The 25933-nt window shown below is 32.6% G+C and overlaps 1 protein-coding gene and 1 long non-coding RNA gene across 2 annotated transcripts in view; one reads left to right on the forward strand and one right to left on the reverse strand.

Moving 5' to 3' along the window:
- Nucleotides 1–7767: 7767 nt before the first annotated feature.
- On the forward strand, nucleotides 7768–8305 carry LOC134254028 (uncharacterized). Its single transcript, XR_009989228.1, has 3 exons — nucleotides 7768–7994; nucleotides 8083–8104; nucleotides 8207–8305. It is a non-coding gene; the product is annotated as an uncharacterized LOC134254028 (long non-coding RNA).
- Nucleotides 8306–10423: 2118 nt separating this feature from the next.
- The window catches only part of LOC134254020 (uncharacterized), a 43706-nt gene continuing 28196 nt past the window's right edge, over nucleotides 10424–25933 (reverse strand). The window contains exons 5-12 of the mRNA XM_062736593.1: nucleotides 24986–25182; nucleotides 24200–24221; nucleotides 23733–24125; nucleotides 21996–22093; nucleotides 15504–16706; nucleotides 14070–14156; nucleotides 13035–13242; nucleotides 10424–12343 (exon numbers count right to left, since the gene is read on the reverse strand). Of these exons, the coding sequence (XP_062592577.1) occupies nucleotides 11670–12343; nucleotides 13035–13242; nucleotides 14070–14156; nucleotides 15504–16706; nucleotides 21996–22093; nucleotides 23733–24125; nucleotides 24200–24221; nucleotides 24986–25150 (2850 nt within the window). The 5' untranslated portion in view covers nucleotides 25151–25182 and the 3' untranslated portion in view covers nucleotides 10424–11669. The remainder of the gene's footprint in view (nucleotides 12344–13034; nucleotides 13243–14069; nucleotides 14157–15503; nucleotides 16707–21995; nucleotides 22094–23732; nucleotides 24126–24199; nucleotides 24222–24985; nucleotides 25183–25933) is intronic.

A 25933-nucleotide genomic window follows, 5' to 3' on the forward strand; every position in this document is an offset into this window, starting at 1 on the left:
CAAGATTTCGAACATACATCACCAGATATTGAATATACATCACAAGATTTCGAACATACATCACAAGATTTTGAATATACATCACAAGATTTCGAACATACATCACAAGATTTTGAATATACATCACAAGATTTTGAATATACATCACAAGATTTTGAATATACATCACAAGATTTCGAACATACATCACAAGATTTTGAATATACATCACAAGATTATCAAATATTGCAACGTTTGACATGCCATAGTCAACGTCTTCTTTTTCATATCTTGCCAATCGCCTGGCATAATTTTTAACAGAATTTAACTAAAGACTAAAAAATAGTTAAAATTAGTTGAAAATTAAATGACAACATCTCTAATTTCATTACAAACATTGTTATTTTACTCTGATGCATTTTGTCGTTTAAAATATTGGGTGATTAGGTGCTCTTTTATAAAGATGCTTTTTAATGTGTTTGTCTTCTTTATTCAAAAAATGTACATTTTAATGGTGACGAGCGATTGTGTTGTGGCGACGCCCCTATGTTCTATGGTTTTAACATCTTTAAAATGAATTCAGTTGAACATTATTCAGAGAAAAATTCATTGTTAGGTAGACTTATATATGTGCATCTTTTGGTATATTATAATCGATAATGTGACACAAATTATAACAGATATGGACAATGTAACATTACTTTTCGATGAACCCTCGTATAAATCCGCCAGAGATAACATTTCAATGGAATAAAAACTATCAAAATGGAAGCTCGGGGTTTCAGATACCTCTTCATTATTATAATTGTTGATCTAGAGTTGTTGATCGGTTCCTGTAATGGCAACTATGGACCAGCGGGTTCTCCGGAATGTGTGCTTTCTGACCAGTATCATTTTAAATACCAATGGGCCACTTGTCTGAAAAATGAAACTAACTGTCATTACCAGTGCATGATGAAAATCTGTGAATTTGCCGAAGGTAAGAACAATGCGAGGTTTTTCCAGAAAAATAGTAAAGATTTACAGGTTTTTTTTGTTTTGTTGCACTAATGTTATGATGATGAAAATTATTTTTTGAGTAGAGTATTTCCAATCCTGATCATGATTATAGCTTTTCAAAAAGTCCATTTATGACCTTTTGATTTCCACTTTTCAGTACGTTGCCATTTGTTTAGTCCAATTAGCTCTTTTGGAATCGGATTATCACTATAGCTTTTCTTTAAGCTTGTATAAATCAGTGTTTGAGATAAGTTTGACCTAATTTCACCGTTTTCATCTCTTTCTCCTTATGAACAAATCATTAATGATAATTTTGTGACCAAAACGTCTCCATTCTTTGCCATATCTATTCAAATGCTTATACGCATAAAATTACTTTCGTTGATCATGATGTCAAACTAATGCAAATTAGTACTACCGATCGTAAAGTTTCTGTCGATGTATTTTGTTTTCGCGTTGTAATTTTGTCTAATCTAATAATAATCTACACATTGCTTTTTTTCCTAAAATGTGAAAAAAAATGCCGTGCGCCGGTCAGCTATTTTATTTCCAATGTCAGTTCTACGTACCAATTGGATTTTAACCTCATAATATTATACTCAAATAAAAATATATCGTATAACATTGTGCAAAAAATTATTCTTTTGGTCGGCCATTTTGTTGAACTATTCAAAACGTTCGCATTTTTCTAGGAAAGCCCTCTTAGAGGCTTTATTGATTCCAGTGGATATTTTTAATTTGTTAATGAAAGTCATCAGTCAATATTCGAACTAAGAAAAGATTATATTTACAAACAAATTTAGTTTATTGGCCATAAAATTTACGAAATGTTGATTTTAAATGATATTGTTGTTATCCTTGTATGATCAATTTCTTTGCTAGTACTCTGTCTTATATTAGAAATTGTTCATACATAGAACTTGCGCTGCGTGTCCAGTCGGCAGTAAGCCCTTTTCACAAATGATAATGGTATATCGCTAAATAAATGAGGATATATCATAATAGAAATGTCTCCACGTTTTTCACAAACTTTACTTGTTCATTTGCCTATTTAGTTTATGCTTTTTTAAGATTGTAGATTACCAATGACAATTTATTTGATACATTTGTATTGAAAATACAGTTGTCTTTGGTGTCAAAAAGCCTGGATTTACATTTACTATAGAAATCGAATGTGTAAAGGCCAAAATCTTGAAAATTATCATTTTGAGAGAGACTGTACAAAATCTGGACACACATCCTTTTTCTGATGATGAAAAAAAATCCCCATATTCATAACAGGTTTTCTGAATTTTTTACGATGTTGTTTCATCTTATTTATAAACTCATTATGCCAAAAGACACCTTTATTGACCAAGCTAAACTAATTATAAAGCACCATTAAAGGAATTATATTAAATTAAATTTGAACAATCCGTAGGTACCTTTCATTTACTAGATATTGACCTTAACACCACATATTGAAAGTTGTGCAAGATTCTTGTTTCTCCTTCACTGCTGATATTATTTCCGCGAGTAAGACAGAAAGACTTTGCAAGGGTTTAAAATAATATGTTTAAATATAATAATAAATTGATATTGTGAATGTTTGCATTTCTGTACTACTATATTGAAATGACATAGAATACCCCACTCTGTACTGTACTAAGTTTGGTCCCATCAATGGACATTCAATTGATAAATGCATAGTATGTGTACCGAATGGAGGTCATATAAAACTTTCTAACCCTAACCCTAACCCTAACCCTAACCCTTTATCAAAATGACGTCATGTCGACAAGTTTGCTGCGATCAGTGATTTGTTCATGGGATTTAATTAACAAGTATGTTTAATGCATTGATACATATCTGTTGATATTTAAATAATTTTGTTTAAATTCAATAAAAAGACTAACTCAAAAGCAAAAATAAAAATATACCATAGATTTCTTTCTTGAACTGTGAAACAATGAATTTTAGATGAAGGACATGGAGATAACGAATAGTATTCAATATCAAAGTACATAAAACAATACATAATAGGAGCAGAGCAAAAACGGACCTAATAAACATCAGAGGTGGAATCAGGTCCCATGAAGGAGTGAGGATCCCCTGCCGACCGGTCACACCCGCCGTATGCTCCTTGTCTTGATCGGGAAATAACAGGAAAATTTGTAGTCATTTCAGTGTTAAATAACAAACTTATAGTATGAAAAAAATCAGTCAACATTTGACTCAATGATGTTGTACTCGCTGACAAGGTCATTGTATCGACAATAGAACCAACAAAATGACATGATATGAAACTGCTAATATACGTGTTTCATCATCTTGTGTGTCAATAGTTTACCTGGATTTAGAAATTGATCATTCGTAGAGCATGCTTTTGTGTACCGAATCAACTGAGATATATAAACTCCGTATGTAGGTGATGAAAAGATAAAGTTATCACGTTTATTATAGAGCTTGGTTGTTAAATAAATATTAACGTCTTTTCACGAAAATATCCAAGCTTGAAACAGATGTGTCAGAAGTGCTTGTAATCAAATGTGGAAACTACAAACGCGATAGAAACTTTAAAATAAAATACCAGTGAGGTTTTATGAATGAAGGATATGGAAATAACGAACATTTCTAGGGGATGTTTGTGATGAGGGTGCATGTGGAGTTCATGCCCTTCAACAAACCAAAAGTACAAACCAAATTCAACTCCCAAGCCATTGTTTCAATCCATCGGGTAAAGACTGCAATTGGTACAGCGACTGCTTGGAGGTTATTAATTCTTTAAAATCAATTTGATGTTTCTTATTCCTTTTAATTGTATTATAAATTCAAATTAATTGATGTTTTCAAATTCTTATTTTTGTCATATAGAGACGTTACCATTGCAAACAAAGACACCTGAAATCATATGCAATAAACTACGGGGAGAAATTTTGCGAGTTATTTATAGAGCATTCAAATAGATTTTCAACTGAGGGTCAGCATTGGCTTGATGCCGTAAGGAGGTGTTTACAGGTGGCGCTAGTTCCACTCCTTCGTCCAGACGTCCAAATTACTTGTGCAGAAATAAAGCAAAAAGCATTTCATTCTCACATAAACTGTTACAATAACCCAAGGAAAAAAGCTCCATCGTTTTGTGACTTAACAATATCGGACAAACTACAAATATATTCTATTGCAACACCCGGCATTTTTTCAAATTGCTTTCAACATAAGCATCTTTGAAAGGATATTTTAACATCGGCTAAAACGTTATGGGAAACATACAAGGCATGTCAATTTCGATAGGAAGTTTTCTCTAGTGCGAGTAATGTTAAATAGCTCCAGTTTTGGTATTTTTGTTTTAAGAAGCAATTTAGATCTCACAGATCTAAAAAAAAAAAAAATGTAATATATAGCATTGCTCAGCTAGAGCGAATCATGTAAATACGATTACAAACAGTGAGAAATGGAATTGGAACCAGGAGTTGTGACATAGATGGCATAAAACAACGTAACAATGAAAAGCAGACTGCGATACAACATATGAAAATATTCCTTGCATCCGGCATTCTCTATAATCTGAGTGACAACATAAACGTTTCTTTCACTGTCTGCGTGACTGGATCTGTAGTGTAATATGGTCCAAAATGGTATCCTTTCTTCAGATGTAATTGGTAGTTTGTATATGCCAATAACAATTGCATGAACTAATGTTTGGTATTAAAGCTCTTGTATTATGACGATGGTTTTTGGTCGCTCTCACATACAATTTTGAAAGTAGATGGATATTCGTTGATTTTATTAAAAAAAATAGTCTTGTCTTTAATTGTCTGTATATAAGAAGAAGAAATTCAAGTAAAGTTGTCAGAAAATCCCTTTATACCTTAAAAATGTCGAAATCCTAACAAACACTTTAAATCTATTTATGATTATAGTTTTCTTTCCTGAAATTAACAATAAACTGTAATCATGTAAAATATTTTTATCATATCATATACCATAGAATACTATTGAAATATTTTATGGCTATACATACAGTACCTGGCCATAAGTGAGTCATAATTGCATTTTTACGCTATATATTTCATTGAAAACCCTATTTTTAAAAAAACTTGTTGTGAAGTCAATTTTAGCTCAATTTTCATGATTTTTTCACTGAAACATGCAGAATTATTCAATTTTTCCTATCTTAATTGATAAACAAAATGATACTTAAACAATTGAGAATATATTATAAATATTGTCAAGACAAAATTTTCTAACCTCAAATTACTATGATTTCTTAACAAATCGAAGTCTTAAAATTTTTGTTTTGCACTTGACCTGTGATTTCACACTTATGCATAAAGATAAAACTATTTTGAAATAATGTGAAGAAACTACATCAAATTCTGCAGTTTATGGTGTTTTAGACATTAAAAAAAAACAACAAATGACACTGCAATAATATTTTAGAAAAATGCGTTTTTCAATGAAATATATAGTGGAAAATAAAATTATGACTCACTTATGGCCAAGTACTGTAGTTTAACAAAGCTGAAAAGATTCTAAGTGGAGAAGAAAATGTCTGGAGATGACGAAAAGTATGCAGGCTGAAAATTTAATTAAACAATGCAAAATAGAGGCAGAGCAAACACGGCCTCTAAACACCAGAGTCGGGATCAGGTGTCATGGAGGAATGAGCATCTCCTGCCAACCAGTCACACCCGCAGTGTTCTCCTTTTCATGATCAGAAAAAACACAAAAAAAAATTCAAATCAATTCGACCATAGAACTTATGAAATGTTGCCTTTAAACGAGACTGCAGGTTTTTTTGTTTCACTAACTTGTTTGTCAATAATTTACCTCAAATTAAAAAATGTTCATATGTAGATCATGCTCTTGCATAGTAAATCATTTGTAAAAGATGGCATGCTTCTCTTTGCATTAGAAGAATTAAACAAGTAGAATTATTTTTAGGTGATCAAAAGAAAGAAACATCCCGGTAGGTATGATAAAGAACTTTATTCGGTAATAACCATTATTTGCCCCCCAAATCAAACGTTGATGGAGATTTATTTAATTAAGTTCTTAAACAGGAGAGTATATGCTGACTTCAAAGTACTGAATATTTTCATAAGTAATGACGCCATATGTACGTAATGACGTCAGAAACATGACGTAAATTTAAGTTTTTTATTAATTTTACAGAAAAATGTACATATTTCGTCGATATTTTGAGTAAAAGTCACCGACCGCATGTGTGTTCAGGATCAATATTTTGATATAATGTGTGGTGATGATATCAATGAAATATGTCCATTTTGACCTCTTTCTAAAAAATGATATAAAATCGGACTAGTTCATGACGTCATAAAATCAAAAATTGTGAATACACTGCTTTGACACTTTAATATTTTCTGTTAATTTATATTTCTCATACAATTTATTGAATTCAGCACATTTCAGGAAGTTTTCAAAATTTGACTTTTGAGGGGGCAAATATATGCACTATACCGCATATAGTTCTTTAAAATATTAACGGCAATTATACTTTGAGTTAAGTAAACAAAAGTCCTTAGAAATTAAGAACGTTTTACACGAAAGGCTATTAAAACAAATACATCAGGTCTATGCAACCACTATGCTCTGAACAAAGTAAGACGAATATTGTTGCTTAATTTTAAAAACATTTTTGAGTCAATTCTTTAGTATTGTAATTTATTTGGATTTTGAGATTTTTGTGATGATGTCAGTTTCGGAAAATAATCTTTTATAATACGAAATTAATTGGTAAATAAATATTCTGTTTAATATGTCGTTGCACGTTTCTATGAAGGGAGTACTGTTGTTGTATAAAAAAAAACACAGAACATGTTTTATTTTCATGTAAAAGTTTCAGAACAGACTCTTCATCATCCATTCAATTTCTTGTGTAAAGAGCTGGTCTCCTAGACTGTTAAGGTGTTGTCACTATTTCCAGTTCTATTTTTTTTTTCTCTGTGATAACTATATGAGGATTTGATTTTTTTTCTTTGAGATATTAGTAGTTGATTTCTTGATAATTCTACCGGAATGTAAATTAGGCAGGTCGATAGGTCGGGAGCTAGGGAGGCCTAATATGCATGCAAATCTCATGCGCATCTGTCTTTGTGTCTTACGCTAAGGAAGCCAAATATGCATGTAATTGTAAATCTCGTGTTTCGGCCTTTGTGTTTGACGCCAGTGGGCGAGGACTGTTGAAATTGGCATGGGAGTCTTCGTGTAATTTAAATATATGTCTACATTTTTAAAACCTAAATCTACAATTTTATTTCACAATGAAATGGAAATATAAGTAATCACTGTCTGGTTAGTATAGTATGCCACGGACATTAACGATAGTGGGACACATGGGATCATTTATGCATAATGGACTTATCCCATGTTTCCGACTACCGTTGATGCCCTGCCATACTATACTAACTACACTGTGATTCCTTAAGTATCATCAACATACCTTAAATATCAACTTCATGATAATTGCGTGTCGAATGATTTTTTAAATTAAAACACTGTTTTTGACAACCCATCAAATGCAATGAAAATTTTCTTATGAGCCGTAAATTTCAAAAAAATAATTTCAAATAATTTCAAATAAATTTCATGGCAAAAAAAAATAGCAAGAGTGAAACAAATGGAGTTAACGAACAGTATTCAAAATCAAAAGTCCAGAAACAATACAAAAAAGAAGCAGAGCAAACACGAACCTGAAAAACATCAGAGTTGAGATAGGTGCCATGGAGAAGTGAGCATCCCCTGCCGACGGGTCACAACCGCCATGTGCTCCTTGACATGTTTGGGAAATTACGGAAAAATCCATAGTCAATTCAGTGTATAGATGTAGGTAGTACATTTCAAAACATTGATAGTTATCAACATCGTTTTGAATCATAAATTGTTGAATACAAACACATACAGGTAACTGTTTTCATGTACCATTTATAATGTAAGTCAAGGACGCGACTATGAGATGCAAACTGTACAGAAACTGGAAGAACATAGCTATCAAGGATTTGATACGATTTGTACAGGTAAATTCAATTATAGGATATTTTAATTTAATGTAGCTTTGTTTGTTCGATCGTATAGTGATGATGCATTGTTTATTCTAAATTTTAGGAAGTACAGAAGTGATTAATAGGTACGTGTACAGGTATTTTATAATAAGAAAAAAATAATGATACTATTGCTCATATTTGAAAAGAAATTATTTCAAATGATGCATATGAAAGCATACTTTCAGTGCCGAATATTGTGAAATCGTACAAGCATCTTCGCAAGAAGAACGCGGAGTAACTAACAGAGCTGCAGAGAAGGAAGGTTAAAAATATACATTATAAAAGCTCGTATACTGTTTTTTATCGCTTTATATTTCATTTTGTGTTTATTGTTAGTCCATTATTTTTACACTGAACTTACGGCAGATTTTCCGTTATTTCCCAAACATGACAAGGTGCACATGGCGGGTGTAACCGGTAAGCAGAGGATGCTCACTCCTCCGTGGCACTTGATCCCACCTCTGTTGTTTTGGAGGTCCGTGTTTACTCTGCTCCTAATTTATATTGTTTTATGGACTTTGATGTTGAATACTATTCGTTATCTCCATATCTTTCTTAGATACTATTATTCCCCATAATTTAAATAAATTAATGATAGGATGCTTGTCTATGACATTCATAATTCAAATCTCTTTGTATTTTAGTGATTAAAAGCCATGATATTAATAATCATTATAGGTTAACAAATAAACTTCTTAAATCATTTTTGAAGAAAATATTGCATTATGAATGTTTTAAATCTTTTTATACCTGTTAGAAAAAAATTATAAACTTTTCTTCATTTTTTTTTCTTTTTGCTTAAAACACCTGGTTCTTCTTTAAAGGACAGCAACCTGTTTTCTCTGTTATTGTAAGAAAATTGAAATTTTGCCAAAAGCATATATTGAATCAGAGGTATGAGAGAAAATCCTATTAAAACGGGTATTCTATATATTCTGCAAGAAAATCATAATAGTTTTTAAATACATTTTTAAAACTTGTTTTTATTGAATTGTTTGTTTGTTTAATTCTTGTTAACTGTTGTAAATTTACTTACCTCGTCATTGGTCAATTTTCAAAATTATTTTGTTAAAACAGATTCTGATTGCACACATAAGTACTCTGAAGTTGACATCAAGAAGATGCTTGAGTTTCTGATTCTCAATATCTATGTGGTTTTTGGAGACCAGGTATTCCAACAATCTATTGGAATTCCCATGGGTACAAATTGCGCTCCATAATTAGCAGACTTATTTTTATATTCATATGAAGCAGAATTTATGCAAAATCTTATGTGTGAAAAGAAGAAAACACTTGCTGTGGCATTCAACTCGACATTTAGATATATCGACGACGTATTGTCAATTAATAATGATAATTTCCATTCCTATGTCGATACAATATATCCTGGTGAGCTTGAGATTAAAGATACAACAGAGTCTGACACTTCTGTTTCATATTTGGATATTTTACTTGAAAAGATGCTAATGGTAATCTAACAACCAAACTATATGATAAACGTGATGACTTTAACTTTTCTATCGTCAACTTCCCTTACTTATGCAGCAATATACCTTCATCACCTGCATACGGAGTATATATATATATATCTCAGTTGATTCGATATGCAAGAACATGCTCTAGGTATGAACAATTTCTAAAACGAGGTAAATTATTGACAAGCAAATTGATGAAATAAGAATATCAGCAGTCTCGTTTAAAGTCATTATTTCGTAAGTTCTATGGTCGATATAATGACCTTGTCAGCAAATACAATTTATCATTGAGTCATATGCTGACTGACGTTTTTCATACCAATTGTTAGTACATTATTTATACACTGAATTGACGATGGATTTTTTCCGTTATTTCCTGATCATGACAAGGAGCACACGGCGGGTGTGACCGGTCGGCAGGGGATGCTCACTCCTCCATGGCATCTGGTCCCACCTCTGTTGTTCCGGGGGTCCGTGTTTGCTCTGCTCTTATTTTGTAGTGTTTTATGGACTTTGAGATTGAATACTGTTCGTTATATCCATATCCTTCTTGTTTAATGTCCCTCTCGAGAATTTTCCCCACATTTGCCGGTTGAGATCTGCAAACTTTGACCTTTATTCGGCACTCAGGATCGTTAAGCCTTGGGGGATATTTCTTCGTACTAGCACCTACTGCAACATGGGACCTCGGTTTACACGGTCTCATCCGAAGGACCGGTCTCCACGTCCCACAGTGGGACTCGAACCCCCGATGTACATTAGAGGATTAACTCCTTACTCCGCCACTATAGAGCAAACACTATACCACTGCGACATGCGGTGATTTTATAACAAGAAGGATATGGAGATAACGAACAGTATTCGATCTCAAAGTCCATTAAACAATATACAAAAGTAAAGACAAACAACACCCATAAAAATATGAGAGGTATTATAATCTCAAGCCCTACACGTGTAATTCTATTTTTCAGAGCATTAATAAATGACACACTTGTGATTTGAAGAAAAAAAACAATTCAATAATGCATTCAAATCATACAGGCACCACTTTATAACAAACTGTACATCAACAAGGATAAATATGGGTTTCCACATATTCCAAGATATTTGCATGTTTTAAAATTTGTTCGAAAGTTTTACTGCACTCAGTTGATCTCTAAAAAAACCTGCTATTGTTATGAAATTGGTGTATAGTTCTTTACGTCTGTAGCAAATACATTGGTGATGTCTTTGATCTTTCACATCAAACGTTTTAGTGGCCGCAATAAGAATCATAACGGAATAACCTGACACCTCTTTCTAATAGTTCTCTTACTAGTTTAAAAGTAGGAGACACTAAAAAGCTGTGTCATGCCTGTTAAAGTGGAGAAAAGAATAAATGATATTAATTTCTGGTATATAAACTTCTTGACTCAGACAGTTGATCAGTGACCAGAATAGAGCCAAATCTGTTCAATTATTTGAGATAGTTTGGCAAGCCATAAGCCAAAGGTATAAATATTTGTCAGGAAGAAAAATACGTTAGGGGCCCGAATAGATCCGACCTGTCCTTAGTGCTTATGTATCTATTTTAATTGTATCATTTAAGAAGTTTAGGTAAACTTTTAATGTAATTAGCTAGTTTTTTTTATTCTTTCTCAACTTCTACCTATGACACGGATAATTTATAAATAATATAAATCTAATTAGTAATTGAGAAATTTGTTTACCATGTATTATTTTTAAACAAAATAAGCGTTAAGAACTCAATTACACATTACACTATCACCAGTCTTGCATCTCCCGCAAAAGGTGCGCAGACCTATCTTTGCAATACTAAATAGCATAGGTCTACACAAATATGAGCATGTGTTGTTTAACCATTCCGTCTTTTAAAAGAAATACACACAATTAATAACTAACATTCTCTCCAAGCGGAAATTGTATGAAATTTAAGAACATTATCATGAAAGTCATATAACTGGTGAAAAGAATGATCTATATAAACTGGGGATGCAGCTTACATAGGAATATGAATACTTCTATTTATAACATTTCTAGGGGAAAAGTTTGTTTTTTTTAATTTAACGTTACTTTTTGTTTCTTCCAAGTATTAGATACACATCGATGTTATAAACATTTGTTGCAATGGTGTTGCAAAATTTCGACTCCTCTTGCAGGATATGCAACTGTTTTAAATCCATTCTTTGAATATTTCTGATGCTAGTTTTTTTATTCTTCTCTTTTGTGAGGTACGCATATCTTGATGAATATCTTCCATTGCATATCCATATTCAACCTTCTTTTTGTCTTCTATTGACAAGTCTGGGAATTTGTTCTCGTAAAAACAACTAGGAGCACCGCCCCTTACGATGAGAACAACGCTTGGTCGTTTTTGTCTAAATATGACGCCAGGTGAACCAGACGACCCTCTGTCAAAGGTTGTATGGAATAAGATTTTTCTCGGTGGATCACGAAGTTCTCTGTAATAGTCGACACCATCAGGAAAATTGTCAACACTCCACTGACTTAGGTATTCAATGTATTTGTCAACATAATTATTTGGTTCAATAATTCCGGGATAAACTTCGCTGTCTTCCTTCATCTGAGCACCACCAGGATGACCAATAAGATGTACCTCTGAAGGAAACTGCTGAATCGTACTGAATGAAGACAAAGGTGGAGGAAACCCGACGTCTGCAAGGTGATGCCTCTTTAGTTCCAGAATAGCAACATCAAATCCATCGTGTACATAATGAACAGATTGTTCAAAGTTGAAAGTATTTTTTTCTTCACGGTCTTGAAGGTAAAGCTTCCTCTCAAATTGTATAAAGATTCTGGAGTGGTCCATCAATTTACGATGTTCTGCTATGTTAAAAAATATTTTTCAATCAATCATTCATTTTATATCAAATACAAATGCAAGCAAAATTGTTAAGGATAATTATAGACAAATTCTCAAATCAGATGTCACATGAGTTTTGTTTGAAAAGTTGATATAATTTGTTTGTAGGAAATCAGTACAAAGCATTGCTAGAAATCAATGGATATTGAAACAATTATGTGAATTGGCAGATACGTTGTAACAGAGTTGAGTAACAAAACAAAAAGCATGCAGATTATACAACTATTAATATCGGAACGTGCAAAACATTTATTTTAATGAAAAAAATTAATGTAAATCACAATAATATTATTCAAAACATTTGAACTTCATGCCTTTAAAAACAAATGCCATCCTGTTTAAACCCTGTTCTATTCAAAGCTTGCCGTAACGTTCAGAGCGGTAGTATATTGACTATGAGGAAAGTAAGCCAAATTTTTGAAAGGTGTTAAAATAAAATAATAATATTATTATATACCACTATATATACATTGCTACAGAAAGTTCCAAAAAAAATTAAAAAACAGGCATTGATTAAAGAAAAGCAATCTCAAAAATACTGATAACGATTCTTTTTGAAAATAGTTTTTCAACAATATAATCCAACTTTTAAGATGTTACGGAATATCTATGATACAGATGCAAAATAGCGAGTTCTAAATATAAATTGTGTACCTTTAATTGTGCTCTGCACTACGTGTAAACAAGTCATAATGTATTTGCCTCCCACACGGAATCCTGTTCCTGCAGGATGACCGTCGATGTAAATCATCCCAACACTTCTGCTGACTTCGGCTTTAAGCTCACTTGTCATGACATCTCTCTGCAACGTTGTCTTGGAAAAGGGATACAGTGGTCCCGTCTTTGATAATTTCGTCTTCGGCTATATGAAATGTAATATTATATAATTGAAAATTAAAATAAAAGACAAAGGGTTGTCTGCCTTATTTGATTTACTTAAAAGTGAAGATTACAAACAGAGATCGATCTATAAAATCTATAAATAAATAAATATGTGAAAGGAAAACATAACACACGTATCCTTGAAAATTCAAAATATTGGGTCAGGTGCCTAGAAGGAGTAAGTATCCTCTTTGATTGGTCACATCCGCCATGTGTATTGATGAGATAAATGAGTTTTACCTTGTCAATTCATTAAAGAAATAAGTCGTTTGTTTTAATTCTGAATTTGACATGAAATATATGGAGATAACGAACAGCATTCTAAACTTAGGAGCAGAGCAAACACGGACCTCCAAACATCAAAAGGTGCCATGGAGGAGTGAGCAAATCTATTGACAGGTCACATCCACCTTGAAATGATCGGGGGAAATGGAAAATCTTACTATAATTCAGTATATTTATAAAGGCCTAAAATTTAGTATCGTCAGTCAGCATTTGACTAAAAAATAAATTGTATTTACTGACAAAATCATTGTATCGACTATAGAACTTAGAGAATGAAGACTTTAAACGAGACTGGTGATATTCTTGTTTCAGCATGCTAGACAAAGTTAAAATATTTCCTTGGTTCACTCTATTATATGCAATGCAGAATTCCCCTTAAAGTTTGTGAAATGGATGGTCTGAATTTTATAAAATTTTGTCTTATATCATAAATCATTCAAATATATTGAATTGTATAAATGTAAGTGAACACACGTTTATTATTTTATTCACGAATTGTAAAGAGAAAGTTTACACAATAACCTCAGAATGTGTTGAAACATTTGAACGATTCCGTTTCTGCGCTGACCTCTTTGTCTGTGAATGGAACTGTGAGGGCTTTGGTTCCTCCTTGAAAAAGAGATAGAAAAAGACATATTAGCTATGTTAAATATCAGAGATTTCTTCTCTATTTTTTCAATCATGCTTTTTGGATAACATTATTTATAACGCAGCACAGTTAAGGTTACAAAAAGGAGGCGGAGCCTAATTTGTACGGGAAAATTGACTATGACATCATACACAATATACGTCATACAACATCTCTTAAAAATACCACAAAATGAGTTTATCTGCTAATTTCACTAGTAAGAAATCATCAAACGACATAAAAACTTACTACAGCGTGTCGTTTTGTCGTTAGTTAAATCCCACATAACAAGTTATAAACAAGTCACTGATCGCAATACACTTGTCAATATGACGTCATTTCTTACAACGTGACGTAGTTTGTATGCAGTGAGAGACAGATTGAGCAATATTTTCTCAACAAAATATGTATTCTCTAATTAAATAAATCACTATTTACAGATATTATATGGGACAATAACTTGAATTTAATGTCTTCTTTACTATTATATTAATATATTTTCTGTGCATTACGTATTTAATTGACACTGCCATATAATTGTATAAGTACCTCGGAGGGTAATGTGGGAGGTCTTAATAAATCGATCTAGTGCAAGGGCATACACTCTATGGATCAAAGTAAGCTTTTACATTTCAACTACAGAACTATTAAGGTACTAGGTATCTGGAAAGTGCTGCAATCCTGATGAAATCTTAAAAATAATTTTATATTATCAATATTTCATGCCGCTGACCAGCAAAAAATATAACGTTCGGTCATGTACAAGTATAATTTTAACAATGAAATTGCAGAATTTGAAAGGATCGCAACTTTTTAAATACAATGCGTGTTGAAAATAATGTACAACTTGGAAATTTAATTTAGTTATGCCCTTGCACTAGTGACATTTATATGTAACATCAGTACTTCAAGTCAATGTGCTTAAATCGCGTGACTGCTGCATCACGTGACTAGTCTAAATATAAAATATAATCGTCTTCGATATGAAGCTATTAATCATAATTACAATTATCCGATATAAATAATGTACTAAAGATAATCGCCATCCCGATTACGAATACATTTTTAAATACAAAATTTAGTCGATATTTCCATTGCGCATCTTAACTGTATTGCGAAACATTGTTATGTGTCATGGATTATTAAAGCCATCATCTTAATTAAAGATTGAAAGGAGAAGGGTGGGGCATATTGATTATACAGAAAATCATTTTATATATACTAATAGTATAGCTGATAATAAGTATTCCTGCTGAAATCTTCAAAACATATTTCACATTAACACCAGAAACTATTATCATGTAAGTTCATACTACTTTCTCTATTACCTGTTTCCAGAATCGCAGGATACTGGGAATGTTTATTTCGTGTTTTTCACCGATGTGACAGTGCATGCATTGGACTGTTTTATATTCTATTTCGCACATTTCACTCTCAGGAATAAATGACATATCCTTTTCATTGCATATAATGTTTTGACATTTGAAGCCTCTCTGAAAATTCTTTTTTTCAGCAAAAGTCTTCGTGAGTTCTGATAGTCCATATTCAATGTCATTTCCGATTTTATGACATACTTCACATTCTATTGGTAAAGGAGCAATGCGCATGACTTGCAGCTGTATGTCATCATGACATATACCAAGAACAACTGTGTGATGTTGATGTTCAAACACTGCTGCTGTGTGATAGAGACATTGACTGCCTTTATCACAGGCAACACGCCATCCGAGGAAACTCATGCAATAGGCCACGAGCCTATAAAACACAAACGTGGCAAAGGAGTTGAATCGAAAACACAAAATCGACGAATAACTCCACTTCTCGTCAAAGATGTCTTTTTTAAAGGGTTTCTTGTTCATGCATGGGACATACCAACACATTGCAGTTTTCTTCTCACTTATCACGACAAGCATTCGAAGCCTCTCCATAAAGGACATAAGCTCAACTTTGTATTTAACATACAATGGTTCCTCTTTCCAAAGAGCTTCGAGAAGTGTATCCTTTAGTTCCCCAGTCTCGTTGAAACATTTCCATTCTTTTACATATATTCTTTTACAATCTTTGGTGACGTGGTTTTTATCAGCAATAATTCTGCTGAATGCATTAGAGAACCATTGTATTCCAAGAATAACATGCTCGTTTAGTCCATCTTCATCAAAATATAGAAAAATTCCATGTACATGATAAAATAGTAAAAAATCTAAAATTTCTTCGTTTGTTTTCAATTGATATTTTTCGGGGATTTCAGAATTGACTTTCTTGATTTCCTCAGTGGACAGCAGCGGCTGTTTTAATTTTTTCAAATAATGTTCAAGCAAAGCCCATGAAGAAGGAACTTCGATTTTTGTGTCTAATTTGCGTGATACTATGTCTGCAATTGAACATTTTATGGACTGTAGAGAATTCTTACATCCTTTGTTCATTTCTTTTTGTCCAATTGCAAATTCGTTTCCATTAATAGACTTGTAAAGCCATGCTTTGTCCTCTTCTGGTACAGCAAACCAAAAGCTCTCAAAAAACTTTTCGATTTCCTGAATTAAATAAGAAAAACTTTATTTATCAAGCTTATTTCAAATCTTTTTTACTTAATTCTATACTTTACTTAGATATACTCAACTTAAAAAAAGTATTTAAAAAAAAATTGTACATAAAATCTAAGAGAATAGACACTCTCGGAAGATATCTAACATTGCTTTCTGTATCTGTTTTGTAAGATCAAGCCATTAACATGACAAAACAAGAAGTCTGTGAGCCAATGCTTACTTGTAATACCACACTCTGATTTGAATATACACTATCATATTAATATACACTAGTTAAGTTACGGAAAGATGCACAGATAAATAAGAAGTTGACATCAGATTCATATAAAAATAAATCCAACAATATGACATGCTTCTTTAAAGTATGTGATAGAATTTCAAGCATCTGCAATGAGTAGTTGCTGAGAAAAATGCACTAAGATTTAGGTTCTGTATGACACAGACAGACGCACGGATAATCAGGAAGTTGACTTCAGAAGTGTACAAAAAATATCCCACGTTATGGCATACACTGGAGAACATTGTATTATAATGTCAAGCATTTGCAATAAGAAGTTGCTGAGAAAACTGCAACAAACATGTGTTATGTATGATACGTACAGATGCACGAATAAACAGGAAGTTGACATTAAAAGTGAGCAACATGAGTTCCATGGGCCACATCGCTCACCTGAGCAACTAGCTTGGTAAATCCAAAAATCAGTTCAGTATTGAAAATTTTCAATATATTATTAAAGTGAGTTCCAGGAAAGAGGGGGTAGGGATTTGAACAAACTCATATCTGCATTTCCTAAATAAGAATGCTTTTGAATTAATATGACACATAATGATTTTGTTGTTTATTGTTATGATTCATTTTAGTGATGCTATCGGATTGATGATCAATCATGGGTTTATGAAGAATTTTAGGGATTGTTTTCATGCATCAATATGTAAAACTCTGATACCCCTTTTTGGTCCCAGTATGATTTGAAAAAACTTGAATCTATACTACCCAAGGATGCTTCCATATAACTATGACCAATCACCACTTTGCTGTCGTCAAGAAGAAGAATTTTAAAGATTTTTTTCTACGAAATCATACTTTGACAACCTTGTGCCCCCTATCCCCGATGGTCGTTATTTGAACAAAAGGCCCGGAGGACATATTGCTCACCAAAGATTGTGGCAAAAAATCAGTTTAATATAAAAAAAAAAACTTCAATGCATGAGTTGTCCCAACCTAATTCCTTTAGGGAAGAATGGGTAAGGGGGAAGGGGTTCAATTTGAACAAACTTGAATCTACACACACTATCTGAAAATGCTTCCAAATAAAATGAGAAACCATGGCTTTGCTGTTCTTGATAATATGTTTCCTATATATTCCTATGTTAAACTTTGATTATCCATTGTAGCTCCACCCTACCAAGGAGAGGGGGGTAACAAACTTGAATCTACAATACCTGTTGGTGCTTTCTTATAAATATTTACAATCACGGTTTTGGTGTTCTTGAGAAGAAAATATTTGAAGATTGTTTCTCCTATTATAAACTTTCATCGTCCATTGTGACTCCACCCTATCAACAAGGGCCAAGATTTAAACAAACTTGAAGTACACTACCTGTGGAATCTTTAACATAAATTTGACCAATTATGGCTTTGATGTTCTTAAGAAGAAGATTTTTTAGACACTTTTTCCCTACAAATTCCTATGTAAAACTTTTATCGTCATTTGTGGGCCCACCCCTTCCCCAGGTGTCATATTTTGAACAAACCACCTTCACCACTGGATGCTTCCATATAAATTTCACCAATCATAGCTTTAATTTTCTTTAGAAGAAGAGTTTTAAAGATTTTTCCTATATATTCTTATGTGAAACTTTGATCATCTATTGTAGCCCCTTCCTAACCCAGGGGGTCATGTTTTGAACAAACTTAAATGTACACCACCTGAGGATGCTTCCAAAGAAATATCACCAATCATGGCTTTGCTGTCTTGACAAGACTACTTTAAGGAGGAATGCCACACCAATTTTTTATTTTATAGATCTCTGAGTCAACCTTTTTAAACAATGGTATCAGCATTGAAAGGCCGAAATTAGCTCTTAATTATTTTATATGAATTTTTTTTGTATTTTTTCAAAGAAAACGAAAAAAATTAATTACATCCAAATTAGATGCTTTCTTGTATAATTTTTGCTGTAAACGCATGCATCACATGAATACCTAAAAAAATATGTAAAGAAAGTCTGGTTAGACTCTTTAATTTTTTTAATAAAAAATTATTTATTAAAATAAAAACACATAATTTGTGAATATTTTTTAAACATGTGGTTAAAATCTTCTTAAAACTAGCCACAACTGGGCAGAGCATGTTCATTAATCATATTTATAAAAGAAATTGAAACGAAATAGCCAAATTTAAGTGAGAAATTATTTTTTTTATTTTGACCAATCCCGATCAAAATTAAACCGATCCCGACCATAATTGTATGATTATTGGAAATAAATAACATTTTTCTGAGAAATCTTTTTTACTTAATTCTATACTTTACTTAGATATACTCAACTTAAAAAAAGTATTTTAAAAAATTTGTACGTAAAATTTAAGAGAACAGACACTCTCTGAAGATATCTATCTGTATTTCGTTTTGTACGATCAAACAATTAACATGCCAGAACAAAAAGTCTGTGAGCCAATGCTCACTAGTAATACCCCACTCTGATGTAAATATACACTATCATGTTAATATACACAAGTTCAGTTTCGGGAAGATGCACAGATAAATAAGAAGTTGACATAAGATTCATATAAAAATAAATCCAACCATATGACATGCCACAACAAAGTATGTGCTAGAATTTCAAGCAGCTGCAATGAGTAGTTGCTGAGAAAACTGAAATAAGATTTAGGTTCTGTATGATACAGATCGACGCTTGGATATACAGGTAGTTGACATCAGAAGTGTAAAAAAATAAATCCCACTTTATGGCATACATTAGAGAACTTCGTGTTAAAACAAACACAACATGTACAACGACGACAAACAACGGACAAAATTTTTATCAGAATATCTTACTTGAGCCTTTGTCATGGGGGTAAATAGTTTGTGGCATGTCCGTCAGTCTCTCTGTCACTCTGTCTAGCTGTCTGTTTGTCTACTTGTCTGCAAAAACTTTAACCTTGCCCATAAATTTTCATATAGTGGAGCTATAGCTTTCATATTTCAAACGTGTATTCCTTGTGACCAAGAACTTTGAACTTTTTGCCTTGACATTGGAGTTTGACCTACTTTTAAAAAGCAAACCTTGACGTTAAACTTTTAAAGGGTTATGACTAGTGCTTTCATACTTGATATATTTTTATTTTTGTGACAAGTCCTTGCATTTCATAGCAAGACTTTTGACCCTTTGACCTTGACCTTAAAATTTGACCTACTTTAAGAAATTTTTAACCTGGACCATAACTTCTGAATGGTAAGGGCTAAACACCTGCATACAAAGTATATACCGGTATATCTCAGTTGATTCGATACGCAAGAGCATGCTCTACGTATGAACAGTTTCCAAAACGAGGTAAATTATTGACAAGCAAGTTGATGAAACAAGAATATCAGCAGTCTCGTTTAAAGTCATCATTTCGTAAGTTCTATGGTCGATACAATGACCTTGTCAGCAAATATAATTTATTACTGAGTCAAATGCTGACTGACGTTTTTCATACTTATTGTTAGTCCATTATTTATACACTAAATTGATGACAATTTTTTTCACGATCATTACAAGGACCACACGGCGGGTGTGACCGGTCGGCAGGGGATGCTCACTCCTCCCTGGCACCTGATCGCATCTCTGATGTTTCGGGGGTCCGTGTCTGTTCTGCTCTTATTTATTTTGCATTGTTTTATGGACTTTGAGAATGAATAATGTTCGTTATCTCTGTATCCTTCATTTAAATTACCTTGACCTTTTGACCTTGCAGATTTCCGTACTTATGAAAAAAAATTAACCTTGGCCATCACTTTTGAAAGCTAGGGGCAAGTGATCTCATACTTCATTTATGTTATCCTTGTGAGAAGACCCCTTATTGGATACCATGTACCTTGACCATTTGACCATGACCTTGCAGTTTGACCTACTTTTAAAAAGCAAAATTTGACCATTTCTTTTAAAGGGTTAGGGCTAATGCTTTCACACTTGACAGATTTAATCCTTTTGAATGGGCCTTTCATTTGATAGACCTTTGACCTTGACCTAGGAGTTTGAACTTTTTTTTGAAAATGTTAAATCTTTGCCATAACATGACGGTAAGTACTAGGGCTTCTATACTTTACATATGTATTTTTTATGGCAAGACCCTTGACCTTGAAGATTTCCGTGTGCTTATGAAAACTTCAACTTTGGCCTATTCAAATTCACAATTGTATTTCCATTAAGAATATCCTACTTTTGGTACCAAAATATTAAATATTAAATTTGCATTTAAGAAAAGTTTAATCTTTATCATGTTCTCATACGGAGGCATCAGTGTTTCACAAACACATCTTGTTTCTAACAAATAATTCAATCAGAGTGAAATCAAATGCTCCGGACTACCGTAATTTATCACGGAATCAATAATGTTGACTTGTGTTGGCACTGTGAGATGCTTAGGGATCCTGTATATACCTGGTAAGACATCTGAAAATTTTACACTGGTGTAGCAACAGCACTTAATTTTTAAAAGAATCGAATAAGACAAAAGACAGGGTGAAATCTGTTATGTTATAATGAATACAAATAGAGAAGAGTAAATGCGCGCTTCCCGATCTTTTCACATGCGAAAATATATCCGGCTAATGTGACGTAAATTTGACGTAGCGATGCATCTCCAGTCTTATAGACATATAGATGTTTACTTTTTCAACAGATTTTATCTAATTATCCTATGAATAAGAAATTTGGCATAATTGTTTTATTTGTTCTTTTCATAATTTTCATGAATTCATGAATTTTCATAAATTTATTTCTGCCTTTTATGGAGTTAAAGTAAATGTATAAATAGCCCTCGTAGATTCCTAAATATACACGAGCAATAATTTTTTGCGTAACTTCTCGTTAAGCATCACTCGCAAATAAAATTCCTCGCTTTCATTTTTTTTTTGGTACTGAAAAGCATATAAAATCTCTTCAGCAACCATCCACTTGTGAATTATATTTTACTCGCGATTGGACCTCAAAGAGGAATTTCGCTAAATTTTTAAAGTTACATTAGCAAATAATAATAAAGAAACACAATACAACATTTCATGACTTACGTCCTTTGTTTTGCCCTCTGCGTGTGTAGCTACAAGAAGTACCGTAGCACCAGAACCACCGAACGATTTTATGGAGTTGACCCAGAATCGAAGATAGTCTATGAAAAATATAAGGGAGGTAAACATTTATACACACTCAAAGCATATTTAAACTAATGTGTCTTAATGAATAAGGCGAGTATCACGAACAAGGAATGGTCTTAAAAATTCTACAACAATATTACAATTCTTTGACCACTGCGTACAACACAGACCCATAGAAACTCCAAAGAGTAAGCATCTGTTCTTGAACAGTCGCATCCGCTATGACCCGGGCTATAAATTTATCAGCTCGACGAAATATTTTGTAGTCAGTGTGAAAACATAAGCTGGTTGGCAGGAAACACGACGGCCAAAATACGGCCAAATAATGCGTTTATTTTGTAAAGGTCATTCTCTCACAGAAATTGCAAAATATTGGCTTTAAATAAGGTTATTGTTTTTGTAATGCATTTGTTACCCATAGAAAAAACTGCATACTAGTATTTATTGCGCACAAAATTTTGCGCTTGTATTGATTCTCCAAAATTCTAATCTCAATTGCAAAAAGCTAGATTATATTATAAGAAAAATTTTATTTCCTCGCGAAGTTATTGATGAAATTTATTATGATTTTTTGGTTGCCCTCTCCCGACCGATTTGCTAAAAATTAGACTCAGAACTTTTTCTGACCTCCAGGAAACGATCATTTTTTTATGCATTTCAGAAAATAAATTGTGAATATTCGGAAATGGTTTGAAGGTTCACTAAGAAAAGGATAATCTATGGATTCAGATTTTGAATTCTAAGTCGGTTGAGGGAAAGCATAACAAAGAAACTTATTGACAAACGTGCTGATTTAAACTTTCCCATTCTCATCTTTCCGATGATAACGTCCAAAGGGAATTTGATTTTCATAGGCAAAGAAATCCTCATGTCTCCCAAACATTCATGCAATAAACTGTTTATTATTCCGAATCAAGCACAAAGCAGGAAATCTAAAGATCTTATGATGAAAGTAAACATTTTATTAGAACATTATGAAACAGATTAGTTACGCTACTAGCCGCACTACATTAAAAAATAATTCGTGACAAATCCGTGAAATTTATACACTGGTCACATTCAAACTCCGCCCAAGAAAATATGTCTTTTAATATTTACAGTCAATAAACGATATGAACAAATACCATAAGGTCATCTCATTGTGACGTCACATTCGTGAAACACTAGGTTTTGTTGCAAGACAAACACGACGGTAACGCGACTGCCTTGGTCAATTAGATTTTATTTTACCAGTTATTTATATGAAATAGAAAAAAATAAACTCTTGTTGCTTGAATATGGAATTTATATCCCTCAGCTAATTTGATACACAAGAGAATATTCTTTGTACGAACACTTTTCACAGCGAGGCAAGAAACAAGAATAACAATAGTCTCGCTTGAAGTAATCATTTTGCAAGTTTTTTAGTCAATACAATAACCTTACCATCCAAATCAATGTAACATTAACGTTACACTGACGCTTGCCATTAGTTACACCCTGAAATTTTTAGGGATTTTCCCTTTACCCAATCATGACAAAGAGTACAAGGCAAGTGTGACTGGTCTACAAGGGATGCTTACTCTTCCGGTTTGGGGGTACTTGTTTGCTCGTTTTATATCGAACAAATTACGTTGAAATTAAAAACATTTGCTTAGATTGTAAAAAACAAACCTTTGTTAGTCCACGTAGAAAAGACAGAACCCTTTCGCTCGTCTTTTTCATTGCTAACGACATCCTCAAATTCTTTAGTCATATCCAACACTAGAGTATAAAAAGCCTCTGACCTCATGTAAATTTGATGACATGCATAATAAGCAAATTGTCCAGCAAAATCTACCAGGCTGACACTTGTTTCGTTTTCCCTTTCATCCAATATGTCTTTAAGATCTATTGCTAATGGTTTAGTATTTGCTCGACACTCATTGGCATTGTCAGCACCATCCTCTAAATCCATTGAATGGAGATCTGCCTCTTGATTAAAACTAAATCTTTCTTCTTTCCTCTTAAAAGCGGTGGATTTTGGAACACAAATCAATTGTTTGCTTTGTGTGTGTTCTTTGTCAGCTACAATGATTTGCAATCATGAAAACATTATGAATTTGAAGACATAAACTCAATCGGTAAAAATAAATCATTACCTCTAAGGGTTCCATCTTTTACATTGAATACTAGGGATGTCAAAATTGTCAATAATTGATATTCGAATATTCGATAGGAGTATTCGAATATATTCGAATATTCGATAAAATAAATACATTTTGCATTATAAAATATAAAGCTTCACTCTTCTGTCAAGCAGTATAGGTTTTATGCCATTATTTTAGAATAAAATCTTGTGTAGAGTTTGGAAAATGCACTACAATTATTTATATTTTTTAAAATTATTTAATAGCATACATCTAAAATGTAGTGATTGATTTTTGAAAATTCAAAAGATTCTTTAATATATCCCAGATTAATTGATCGTCTTACTAAAGTCTACACTTTGTATGACAACTCCTACAAATTTATACTAAGCAGAACAATTATCTAATGGTGAAATATCAAAAGCAATTACCTTTTGCTATTCATAATTTCCCGATAATGATTTTTAATGATATTTAGTACATAAACAAGAAGTATGTATGTATGTTTACTGTAAAACTGGGTCCTTCAACAATACAAGCTGATTGTTAGTACTGAAAACTATTATACCACTAATTAATTTAACAAATAAATAAATTACTCTAATAGATACATTCTTCACACCTTTTAGGTATTCCAAGAGGAGTGTTTTGTTTTTAATTTTGTACAAACTTGATTCAATTTCTATTAAAACTTGCAAAGTTGTATACTTAAAAACGAATATTCGAATCACAAATTTATATTCGAATATCAACTCATCGAATGAATATTCGAATATTCGAATATTCGTTGACATCCCTATTGAATACATATTCGTAGATTTGAAGTCCTCTTGTTGACTTTATTTCGTTTATTTCCTGAGGAGCTCTTCCCATTAGTCTGTAAAGGAGTGTTGTTTTACCAGCACCAGCACATCCGACAACAATCCCCCGTGCATGACGAACTGTTATTTTTCCAGAGATCATGTACTGCAAAACTCGTTGTGTTGCTAAGATATCTGTTTTAAACAAAAAAAATGCATTTCAAGTGAAACTTTTTATTTTGATGTTCAAATGAACATTTTTATTTAATTAAATGATATGTTATATTTTGCTTCAATATTCAGCAAACCATAAGCTAATGTTGACACTTGCAGTGGCCTTCAACTCGACATTTAGATCGATCGACGACGCATTATCAATTACAGATTGTAACGTCCATTCCTATGTCGATACAATATATCCTGTTGAGCTTGAGAAAAAAGATACCACAGAATCTGACACATCTGTTTAATTATTGGATATTTTACTGGAGAAAGACATTAATGACACAACCAGCTCTATGATAAGCGTGATGACTTTAACTTTTGTATAGTCAACTTCTCTTACTTATGCAGCAATAAACCTTCATCAATATACCTTCATCATCTGCATACGGAGTTTATTAGCCAATATTCATTTAAGTTAAATTATTCATGGCAATTCTGTAATATCATCTTGTAGGCCCTATATGGTAGTTATTATGAAAAAGATAAAAACATTCAATCTTTTGAAATGCAAGTAGGGGTCGCACGATTGGCAACAGTTATTTTTTTATTCTCTCACATTTCCAGATTGTACAATGAAATTGTTTACATTCAAAACATGCTTTTTGTTCTTCTACCACGTATTTCATTTCATACAATTAATACAATTCCTCTTTGGTAAATATTAATACTTGTTCATTTCGAAAAGCTGACATTTGTGTATTATATGTATCTTCACTGCGAA

This window comes from Saccostrea cucullata, unplaced genomic scaffold (assembly GCF_032062105.1).
Source record: "Saccostrea cucullata isolate Sc308-1 unplaced genomic scaffold, CSIRO_AGI_Scuc_v1 ctg3833, whole genome shotgun sequence".
Taxonomy (NCBI): Eukaryota; Metazoa; Mollusca; class Bivalvia; order Ostreida; family Ostreidae; genus Saccostrea; species Saccostrea cuccullata.